Here is a 12,229-nt window from a genome sequence, read left to right as displayed (position 1 = left end):
AATTGAAGAGGGTGCAGGCTGGGCGGAAGAAACTACCACTCCCCATGTACAAATTTTGTGCACTGGGCCACTAGTATAATAATAAGCATTTAAAAGTGACATGAAGTCTGTAGAGTATTTTCAATCACAAATAATTACATTATAGAAAAATATTTATTAGTATCTTAAGAAGATCCACAGTATGTGAAGAAATATATTATGTGCATACTAGGGGGCCAGTGCAAAGATTTCTGCACCTTGAAAAGAACTGTGGGCTGCAAGGCTGTGGTGGGCACAGGAGCAGGTCTCAGCCCATCCTCTGCATCCCCACTTGGCACCTTCCACTTCGGCCTCCAGTCCCCTCTTTGCTGGCAGCCCTGTTCCTGCTGCCACTTCTCCCACACACTGATGCACTGATGGTGCTGGACCCAGCTCACACCAGCTGTTGGCAGGGTGTGACCGGGGTCAGCACTAGCAGTGGGTGCAAGCGGTGGCTACTACCCCGATCACCTCTCAGGAGCAGGGGGAGGTGGAGAAGCCCTCAGGGGCAATGGAGACTGGCAGCCGCTGCTCATACCTGCTGACAGCGCTGAGTGTAGGCTATCTCCATCCTCTAAAGATTAAGAGGTAAAGCTCAGTCTTGGTCCTAAGCTGAGTTGCCTTATTCTCTCCTTCCTCCCTTTGAGTCTCTCAACCACAAGGTAACTGTTGGCCACCATGCCAGGCACAACAGCACTGCCTACCAACATCAGATGGCAGGACGCTGCAACAAGGCAGGGCCTCTCTGCCTCAGGCCGCCCCTCCCCTCAACAGAATCATTGGTCCAACCACTTGCCTTCTGTTCGGTGAGCTAACAAACCTGCTGGGCTTGAAGGTAGTTGGCGGGTAGTGGTCAGCTGGCAGCAGGGCAGGTGAGGTGGCCAGGGCACGCAGGTTCTCTGGGAGGACCCTTCCTGGCCCAGGCCCATCTCAGGCCCTGCCCTGGCTGCTTCTGCTTCAGCCTTCCGGCCATTCTGGTCCTTCCTTAAAAGGGAGGAGCAGCTTCAGGACAGGGTATCTGTTCGGTGGCCCCTTCCAAAAAGGCCAGGGCAATGAGCTGGGCTCTGAGGCCAAGCAGCCCCCTGGGCCCTTTATGTCCCTTACTGGCCTCCTACCCTCAGTCCCTGCCCTGTCCAACCTATTTTCCAAGCCCCTGACACACTTCTTAAAATATACCTAATCATTTTATACCTAGGATCAAAACCTTTTATTTCTCAAAAAAACAACAAAACAAAACAGTATTTCTCAAATTTTCCCGCTGAAACACACCAGCAGCAGACAAAAGAAATGCCTTCAGTTCCCCCGAGGGACTGCAAAGCCTGAGGCTCTTGCCAGCACCCCCAAGCTCTCTTTGAAGTCTTCTGTTTTCTCTTAAAAATTCATGAGAATTTTGCATTCTATTCCATAATTTATCTGAGTTACTTTTAATATAAAGATGTTTAAAATTATTCACCTTAAGGAAAATCGATGCTCCTGAAAGAAATATTGTGTTTATCCGGAGGCTCAAATATCCCCCTTGGAGAAGTACCTACAGTACAACATCTAAACGCCTGACAGGCGAGGCTCTTTACAACGTGGCCCGCACAAACCCTTCTGCCTCCCTCCCGCTGCTCCTCTGCACTCTCCCATCACCAGGCCACCTGGAATCCTGTCATTTCCTGCTCTGCCAGGTTCTTCCAGACACTGTGCTTATGATCAGACTCTTCCTTCCTGGGGACCCCACTCTCTACCTGCTGACAACCTACCGTCCCTAAAGGCTTCGAGGGATTCAAACACCGCCTTCCACATTAAACTTCCTCTGATGGCCCCTGACAGATACGACGTGAGAGGTAGCATGATGCCATGAGAACAGCCTGTGCTTTGGAATCAGAAGGCTGGCGTTTAAATCCCGACTCCAACTGCGGATACTGAATACACTACCTCACTTCTCTTAGCAATTATCTGTGAAATGGGACTACTTAGGCTTCTCTCACGGGCCTGTTACAGGGATTAAATGAGATCCAAGAGACAGCACAGCTTCCTAGCACACGCCCCCTTCCACTCCTCCAAACTCCTGATGCACTTTATTTATACCACGCATGTAAAGACCATACGTTTATGTCGCCATTCTTCTTTATTGTGGCTTATTTCCCCAAATAGATCAATGGTTTCCAGTGTCGCAAAGGTACTTCTTGTATTGCCCCTATGATCCTGTGGCTTGAAAGATTTCAGTTTATTAAAGCACACACATTTATGAAAGAGCAGCCTGCTTTTCTAAGTTCCCTATCCTAGTAAGCACTTGGAATACTGAGAGCGGAGCGGTCCCAGCCTCTCCTCCGCTGCCTCACTTTGGGGGCCGGGCGTCCGGAGCCACCCACGGAGACCATAAACACCCTGAGACTACAGCTCCGTCTTCACACTTCCCACAGCACCCTCCTCGTCCCCCTGCTCTCAGAACACGCCGAGCCACTGCTTGTGGCATAAACAAGAAGTCTCACACTGAGGACAGGCGGGAAGCCCTGTCTAAGCCCGCCCGTGGGTGTGCAGAAAGGGGCCATTGTTGTGGGAGGCAGGGCTGCAGGCAGGCCCTTCTCCCCCCACCCGCCGGAGCAGCACCCCCAATTACACCAGCTGGCCTCCAACTCCGGCGTGCGAGCCGATTAAAAGGCGCCCTCTCTTCAGTGTCTGGAAACCCCTGTGAGGAAAGTTTGCTGCCCAAAGTTGGCTTTTGACGAGAGTCTTAATAAGAGGCCTCAGCAGGCTGTGGCTAAAGAGAGACAATGTCACTTGGAGGAGCAGCTTGAAGCAGCAGTTAGGAGAAGAATTATTTTAATGAATACATTTCCTTTCAATTGTATGGGAATATCAAGATCCCATTAGAATGGGGAAGCAATTAGAACTAATAAAGATGAATGCACAGTGCTCCGTGCGTACAGAATAACAAGCAGCCAACAAAGGGGCTCCGGAGAGCCTGCTCTAATCCAAATGAACTGGCGGCCGCAGAGGGGAACCGGCTCCGTTCAGCTGCTCAAAGCCCCTGTGAGCCCGGCATTCTGATCACGGCCACCGAATGGTGTGAGTTGGGCCTCCGAGATGGGGATGGTGGGCCCCCCACCCCGGCCCTGGCCCAGCCTCACGGGGATTGATACGGGCTGTTGGCAGTCCCTGGGTGACAGCCATTCAGACCAGGGCCCTGGCTGCAGGCCAGCCCCACGCCTGCCCCTCGCACTGGGCCTCATTGTGTCCAGGTGGCAAATGCCTTCTCGCCAACTCTCCTTCGAGGTTTTTTTTCTTTCTTTTTCCTTTTCTTTTTTTTTGGGGGGGGGGGGGGGGAGATGGGGGGTGGGGTGGGGTGGGAGGCAATGGAGGAGAGAGAAAAAAAAAAAAAAAAGGAAAAAAAAATCCCTGTGCCCCCTGCATCTCTCCCCTTCCCCCTGGCCGGGCTCTCCTCCTCCTCTGGATTGGGTGTTACATTACAGACACTGGTGGGTCACAGGCAGCCCAACATAGAAGTACTGTTGCTTACGCAATTACTCTTCAAACAGTAACAGACAATTTTCAGTACCCAAGTCAGATCAAATCATCCGCCTCGCTATCTGGCCTCAACACCAGCTGCACGTACGGGACTCGTGGCCTCTGCCCATTCTGCTGTGACCGAACCGGGCTCCATTTTGCCCCCCCACCGGCCCGGGGATTGGGGACAAAGCTCTTCCTCTGATCCCTTCTTTGAGCCGGATCAGCTGCACAGCTGTCAAGACCGTCGGGAGAAACAGAAAAGGCACAGGCACTCCCCGTGCGGGGCTCACTCGGACCTGGGGTGAGTCGTTACTCAGCATCTGTGTGGAGAAGGCCCTCGAGAGCTCGAGGGCTCCGCTGCCAAGTTTAGAAGGAATCCAACAAGATAACTCTGGCTCCCCACCAAAGCATTCGCTGGCCTTAGATGGAGTGTCAGGACTCGGCATTTCTTTATTTAATCTTTTTTGGCCAGACTTTTTTTTTTTTTCCCCCCAACCAAGAATGTGTAAGCTCATTCCAAAATGTCTGCGTGAGAGGCCAGTCACACTCATTACTGAGATTGTTCTACCACTTCTCTTTAAATAAATAAAAAAAAAATCTGTAACATTTTATATTTGTGTCTTAAACTTAATGGTTAAGCACTGCAAAAGTATGTTTGCACTTATAATCTTACTTGAACTTCAACATAACTCCATGGGGATGGGCAAAGCAAGGCTTGTCAGGCCTTAAAGTTGAGGAAACAGTGGCCCAGAGAGGTGGATCCTGCACAGTGTGAAGAGGAACACAGGTCGTCTGACCTAGTTCGGTGCTTTGTTCTGAGGCACACCTTTTCTCTCCCCACAGTGCTGGACCTTTCCAGGATAATTCACCCCATACTTCTGCCCTCTCGGTGTAACTCCCTCTTCCCTTTCCACGTAGTAAACTGTGCTGAGCACTGTGGGCTCTCAGACGCTCTAGTCTAGGCTACAGGAAGGTTTCCATCTAATCTTCACCAAAGCATTTGTTTCTCTGCCTTCCCCTTGCCAAAGAGCTACACCGTTTCTCCCTTTTCATAGCTTACGTAAGGACTGTTTTCTTTCTTTCTTTTTTTAAAAATATTTTATTGATTTGATTTTTTACAGAGAGGAAGAGAGAGGGATAGTTAGAAACATCGATGAGAGAGAATCATCGATCAGCTGCCTCTTGCACACCCCCTATTGGGGATGTGCCCGCAACCAAGGTACATGCCCTTGCCCGGAATCGAACCCGGGACCTTTTATTTATTTATTTATTTATTTATTTATTTATTTATTAAATATATATATTATTGATTTTTTACAGAGAGGAAGGGAGAGAGATAGAGAGCTAGAAACATCGATGAGAGAGAAACATCGACCAGCTGCCTCTTGCACACCCCCTACCGGGGATGTGCCCGCAACCAATGTACATGCCCTTGACCGGAATCGAACCCGGGACCTTTTAGTCCTCAGGCCGATGCTCTATCCACTGAGCCAAACCGGTTTCGGCGGGACTGTTTTCTTTAAAAATTAAAGGTATTGGGGTGGCACTGGTTAATAACATATAATTTTCAGGTGTATTTTATCATTTGACATCTGTATATTCTACTAATTACTCACCACCCAAAATCTAGTTTCCTTCACCATATATTTGACCCCTTTTACCCCCCCCCCCCAAGGAGTGTTTTAACAGTCTGCCTGTTCAGTACAACATAGACACAATCAAAACAAAAACCAAAAATGATTATCTAGGTCCCTTCCATGGCAACACTGTACCATCCAGGGAGAGGCAAGTGACAAAACAGTCCGTTCCCCTTTCACATAACCTTCACCCCCCAATAGTTAAAGGCCTAGTCATTGACTTTTTACCTCATTTCACCTCAGCAATGACACTCCTCTGGTACAGACCATGGTGAGGACCACTGAGCAGCAGGTGAAGAGGGGGCCACAAATTCTTCAACATAAGCCCCCAGCCTCACCCCTCACATCCTGGCCAGCTGACCACACGCTTCACACATATCCCTCCCTCCCCACCCCACCCCCACCCCCAGCAGGGTCAGGTGCACCTTGGACCTGAGTGAGGGGCCCTGCTGAGAGCCAGCTGAGGACCTAGCACCTCCGAGGGAGATTACCTGGAGCAGGAGTCATGCGCAGATGCCCTCTGCAGGCATGGAGTCCCCCTGAGGCGGTGCTGGTAGAACTCGACTTCCTAGGAGCTCTGAGTGCTCCTGGGTGGGGCTAACCCTGTGTATCTTTAGCAGAGGGCACCCACAGAGGACGTGCTGCAGTACAGCCAGAAGGACCTGGGAAGGGCACTGGAAGTGACACCACAGGGGACCCTGCTGCTGAAGAGCAGGTATAGAGAGCTCCACGTGAATAACCTGAAGATGGATAAGATCATAGATGGATTTGAGGAGATTGTGTCATAAGCCATGGAGGAGGCTCTGAAAAAGAAGGAACTTGCCAAGCCACTAACCAGAAGGTTTTGAAAGAAAAAGACCAACTTTACTGCAGATCTGAATCCCATGAAAAAAATCTTTCTCTGATCTCTTTAAGCAGTTTGAGGAGGTGGTAATCGAAGGCTACTGCAAGAATGACCGATCACTGAAGTACGCTGAGGGTTATATACTAAGAACTGAGAAAGAAGGCCAGAGATATCGTGTGCACACAGAAGAGCAACTCAAGTAGGCAAACAAAGAGTTCACCTAGGTCCCCAGCAAGGCCCAAGTGGAAGCCGTGGCCTTCCGGTAAGCCTGAGAAAGGAGCAGATGCACATCCACTTGCTGGAGAAGACCATTGAATAGGAAACTAAAGAAAACAATAAACTGACCAGAATCTGGGACCTAAAGTACAGGACAAAGACCTGATATGGTCGCCCTGTCCAGTCACCATCCTCCCGCTTATCTGTCTGACTCTGCTAGAAGGTTTCATGTTCTTTCATCTCTCTTCCAGTCTCAAGTTATTTTAAAACTAGATTGCTTTAAAAAGACTAGCCCTGGTGGGTGTGGCTCAGTTGGTTCAGCAGCCTCCCATGTACAGAGAGGCCACTGGTTTGATTCCCAGTCAGGGCACATGCCCAGTTTTGATCCCCAGTGGGGAACATGCAAGAGGCAGTTGATCGATGTTTCTTTCTCTCTCGATGTTCCTCTCTCCCTTCCCCTCTCTCTAAAATCAATGAAAACATATTAAAAAAAAAAAAAAAAACAGTAAAGTTTCCCTTAAGTTAATAAAAACAAACACCACCATAATGATGATTGGGACATTGGATGTTGGCTCTGAATGTCCAAGGCCTTCATGACACTGTTAGCTTAACATGCTGCTCTGCTCCCTATTTCTGTATCTCTTAAGGCCACTTAAACCTCATGCCTGGTAAACCTATTTTGTCTTACTAATTTCTGTGACAATCCCAACCTGAAAGTCACTCCAACAGTCTTGAAAGTATTATGAGATTTACAGTTAAAAATATCTGGACTGGGTTTGACATTTCCATTTATCAATTGGGTAATATTGAGCAAGTTAATTTCCTGGAGCCTTAGGTTTCTCTTCTATAAAATAAGAATAAAAATACACACCTCATAGTTCTCATCACAAAACAAAATAATTTTTAACTATATATGATAACAAATGCTAAATAAGTCTACTGTGATCACTTTGCAATATATACAGATACAGAATCATTATGTTATACTAGAGGCCCGGTGCATGAAATTTGTGCACAGGGTATGTGAGAGGTGTCCCTCAGCCCAGCCTGCACCCTCTCCAATCTGGGACCCCTCAAGGGATGTTCAATGGCCTGTTTAGACCTGATCCTATCAGATCTAAATAGGCAGTCGGACTCCCTCTCACAATCCAGGACTGCTGGCTCCCAACTGCTCACCTGCCTGCCTTCCTGATTTCTCCTAACTCCTTCTGCCTGCCAGCCTGATCACCATAACCACTCTTATGCCAGCCTGATCGATATCTAACTGCTCCCCTGCCAGCCTGTTTACCCCCAACTTCCCTCCTCTACCAGCCTGGTCACCCCTAACTGCACTCCCCTGCAGGCTTGATTGCCCCCAACTGCCCTCCCTTGCAGGCCTGGTGCCTCCCAACTGCTCTCTCCTGCTGGCCATCTTGTGGTGGCCATCTTGTGTCCACATGGGGGCAGGATCTTTGACTACATGGGGGCAGCTATTGTGTGTTAGAGGGATGGTCAATCTGTATGTTACTCTTTTATTAGATAGGATACCAAAAACTAATATGTCAGTTATACCTCAATAAAAAAAAAAAACTTTTGTTTTTATAATTTTTAAAGTATATTTATGTATTGTAAGATGCATATATATTAAGGGCACAGTTTGATGTACCCCCAAATCGAGATACAGAATATTTTCACCATCCCAGAAAGGTTAATGTATATCCCTTTCCAGGAAACCCCCTCTACTGCTCCAATGTCTATCAACACAGGCTAACTTAACCTATCTTGAACATCAGATTAAGTCATATTGTATGAAACTTTTTGTATCTTTTTTCTTTGCTCAACATAATGTCTGCCGGACTCATCCATGTTTTATCAGAAATTTGTTTCTTTTTTTTTTTTTATGAGTAGTGATACATTATTCATTCAGTTATTACTGTTAATTCGTCAAAATGTTTTCTATTCAATATAGCTTTTGCATCTATCTTCTGCATATCTCTTTGGTAATGCTTTATATGAAAAAGATATGTTAAGTGGACTATTTTATCTCTAGCGCTATCCTTTTAAGTAGGAGTGGTTTTCTCTACCTTCAGGAGAAACTGATAACCAGGCAATCCAGCATGGCAGTCATAAATACAGTCTTCAAAATAGACAGATCGAGGTTCTCATTTCCGGTCTAGCACTTAACAGATGGGTGGTTTGGGACAGGTGATTTAACCTCTCTGTGCCTGTTTTCCCATTTGTAAAATAAGGCTAATAATACCTTCCTAATAGGGATTGGTGAGGACTAAATTATACTGTACATAAAGTGTTTGACACAATAGAAGCTAATAGCCTCAAGCTTGATTATAAACATTTTCTTGCTTCACACACTCTCAGAATTTGAAGTCACATAGTAAAAATGGGTATATATTTTCAGAAGTTTTTATTTATATATATATATATATATATAATTATTGGGTTTTTAGAGAGGAAAGGAGAGGGATATAGAGCTAGAAACACTGATGAGAGAGAAATATCAACCAGCTGCCTCCTGAACACCCCCTTCAGGGATTTGCCCGCAACCAATGTACATGCCCTTGACTGGAATCGAACCTGGGACCTTTCAGTCCGCAGACCGACGCTCTATCCACTGAGCTAAACCGGTTTCGGATTTAGAAGTTTTTAAAATGAAGTTTGTAATTATATCTGGAAAAATCTAATCATCGCATATTTATTTTAAAGCCTTCCATCAGTTATTCTGTGACAATTATATACTAAGTGCCAACTCTGAAGGGCTCTTCAAAAAGTTAAAGATACAGCCCTAGTTTTTAGAATGTTTTGTTCTGGAGGGTAAAAAGGTCAGCACAAAAATAATTAAAATACAAAGTATGGTCAATAATAATAATAATAATTAACATCTGTTAATGTAGTGGTGAAAAGCATGATCTCTGGAGTTATATGTACTATACAGTTCAAATGTCAGTTTGAATGTTGGGCAAGTTACTTAACATTTTTATATGTTACTTCACTTGTAAAATGGAGATAACACCACTTACCTAGCAGGGCTTTTATGAGGAGTAGATGAGTTAATACATGTAAATACTTAGTACAGTACCAGCATATTAAAAATGCAATAAATAACAATTAACATTATCAAACATTCAATATTTGCCAAGCACTCTGTTAAATGCTTTACCTGCATAATTTCACATAATCTATACAATGCTGTTTCTAATACTATACCCATTTTACTGAGAAGGTAACTGAGCAGAGGGTTTAGGTAACAAGATTATATAGCTAATAAAAAAAATGCCATAAGAAAGATATCAATAAAATTGGGATGATGATAATAGTATTTACCTTAATGAGAATTAAATTAATATATGAAAAGTGTTTACAACAGGGCCTAGCACATAATAAGGTCTATATGAGTGGATGTTAAATAAATACAAATTGCTATGTTGATTCAGAGATGGCAATAAAGAACTTCCACACATGGAAACTAAGGAAGGCTTTGGAATGGTGACATTTAAGCTAAATCCTGGAGAGAGGGAGGAAGGGAGGAGAAGAAGGAAAAGGCGGAGGAGGAGAAGAGGAAGAAGAGGAGGAGGAAGAATGGGCAGGAAGTGGAAGAAAGCTCAGAGTAGGATATGCAAAAAGAAAATTTGGGTGTAGTTAAATTTGATTAGGTTAAAAAAAATCTCCCTTTTTCCTCTGAATAGTCACTATTTCTGCCAGCTCTATCTCAAAATATCTCATCATTTATCTTCCATTCCTGTAGAATCTGCTGTCCTTACCCTTTCATCATCTATTTTACAATATTTATGAAGTGCCTCAACGTAAGCAGACACTGTTCTAGGAGCTAAGGATACACCAATGAATAAGGCAGGCCAAAACCCAGTTCCTGTTCTGCACTATAATAAATACTCCAAATTGGATTCCCAGCTTTTGGTCGGCCCTACTCCAACCCATCCCCCACAGAGCCACGGGGGAGACGGGAAATGCAGACTGGTCCAGGCGCTCCCTTGCTTAAATCCCGCTGCAGAATTCCCTCCAGCCTTTCAGAGTAAGTTTCCATCGCCCAAGCATCCTGCCCAAGGCCCTTCCCTGACTGGCCAGCGCAGCCTTATCCTACAGCTTTCACCTGCGTGCACTCTGCACTTGGGCCAGAGTAAATTCACTCAAAATCCCCAATGCACACCCTTACACATAAGCACCTGCTGAAAGACATGGCTAGGGCTCCATCCCTAATTCTTCCTCCTACGTTGGAAGAATTAGGGATGGAACCGCCCCTGCAGCTCTCCAGCCTAAAGAGCCGCTCAGACTGGACACTTCCCCATCCACCGGGCATCCAGAGAAGCGGGCGTGAAGCCCTCCACCCAGACGGGGGCCGGAAGAGGCGGGGCTTCGCGCGTCCCGGGGCCACCATCTTGCCTCGTTTGGCCGGAAGTAGTCCCGCCAGAGCCGCGCGCGCGGGCGCGGACTGAGGCTGCGCAGTGGCTGCCCCTCACATCTTCCGGCGCTGGCTGCGCGGCGGTGACCCTCCCGCGTCCCAAAGCGCCGCCCGGCAGCCACCAAGCCCCTTGTGTCGCCTTCCCAGTCCTCCTCCCGCCGCCCCCGCCGCTGAACAGCCCCTCCACCGGGGTTTGCTCGGCGGCTTGCACCTGGCTACCCGATAATACGCTGCAGAAACCCGAGAGCTGGGGGGGGGTGGGGAGGGGTGAGGGTGGGGAAGGAAAAGGGGGCGTCCCCCCATTCTTCGGGCTAAGATGGTGAGCCCTGGCCGCATCGCAGGAGGAGACCCTCCACCTGCAGGAGACCCCCCCACCTGCAGGAGGGCTCCCAGAAGAACCCTGGCGCCTCAAGTGGGAGGGGCAGCAGAGCCCGCCCTCCCCCGAAAAGGCCCGAGGGGCTTAGCAGCCCGAGCTTTGGCCCGGCCATCTGAGGGTGGCGGAGTTGGTGCGGTTCCTGCTGGCGAAGGACAGAAAAGAAGAGTCCCCATCCCTCGCTCTGAGATAGTGAAATAGGCTCTCTGAGACTTAGAGGATCTCTTCCCTGAGATCATCGCTAGGCCGCAGAGATCTGCCCGGTGCCTTTGGTTTTGAGCTGAAAGCAGCTGGGCTTCAAGCACCACACATAACCTTGGTCAACAAACTAAAACCTCTTGAGGAAGAGGAGGACCTGGGAGCAGATGGCCCCAGGATGGCTTCCTTCCTTCCTTCTTTCCTTCCTTCCTTCCTTCCTTCCTTCCTTCCTTCCTTCCTTCCTTCCTTCCTTCCTTCCTTCCTTTCTTTCTTTCTTTCTTTCTTTCTTTCTTTCTTTCTTTTTAAATATATTTTGTTGATTTTTTACAGAGAGGAAGGAAGAGGGAGAGAAAGTTAGAAACATTAATGAGAAAGAAACCTCAATCAGCTGCCTCCTGCACACCCCTATTGGGGATGTGCCCTCAACCAAGGACTCTTGAGTCCGCAGGCCGAGGCTCTATCCACTGAGCCAAACCGGTTAGAGGTTGGGTCTCTTAATGATGGTCCTGGGCTTTATCCACATGAATCAAGGTAATAGCGCCAGGGAGGCACAGGTCTGGGAGATGCTGCGTCGGTGGGGGGTGTGTCCCTCAAAGTAGGCCGATAACATCTCGACCTCTTTGGGCACCCCAAGAGGCTTATTATGGAAGAGTTCGTGCAGCAGCAATACCTCAATTACAGGCAGGTGCCTCTCACCAGTCCACTAGATGGTTCATTCCCTTGGGTCTCCTAAGAAACCTAGAAACCAGCAATTTGAAAATCTTGGGCTTTTGTGGCCAAGCTCCATGAAAAGGCACCCCAGCACTGGCACGTGTAGTGCCATGAGGCCTTGACAGGTAAGGTCAACAGGGTCAGAGCCGAGGCCAGTATGAGGGTTAGGGTTAGGGCCAGAGCCAATGCCAATGCTAGGGCTGGCATCCAACCCACCCCTCACCCCCCGCTCTCCTCAGGGCTGAAGAAAAGTGGTGAGCGAGGGGGAGTGATCCTTACGGAACTAATGATTGAGTGTGTAGTTTTATAGGTAAGGGCAGGATTAT

The 12,229-nt window shown here is 47.6% G+C and overlaps 1 protein-coding gene across 1 annotated transcript; it reads left to right on the top strand.

The window, feature by feature from the left end:
- Positions 1–10,937: 10,937 nt before the first annotated feature.
- Positions 10,938–12,009, top strand: MAGEF1 (MAGE family member F1; the record flags this gene model as incomplete). The annotated part of the gene is given in 11 exon segments (XM_084870104.1): positions 10,938–11,113; positions 11,115–11,163; positions 11,166–11,192; positions 11,196–11,201; positions 11,205–11,257; positions 11,259–11,367; positions 11,675–11,787; positions 11,789–11,806; positions 11,808–11,920; positions 11,923–11,960; positions 11,962–12,009. Coding segments are annotated over 11 exon segments (750 nt in total).
- Positions 12,010–12,229: the final 220 nt, after the last annotated feature.

This window comes from Pipistrellus hanaki (genome assembly GCF_964339955.1).
Source record: "Pipistrellus hanaki genome assembly, chromosome: 2".
Taxonomy (NCBI): Eukaryota; Metazoa; Chordata; class Mammalia; order Chiroptera; family Vespertilionidae; genus Pipistrellus; species Pipistrellus hanaki.
Note: the sequence above shows the minus strand (reverse complement) of the source record. Positions and strands in the feature narration are given on the sequence as shown.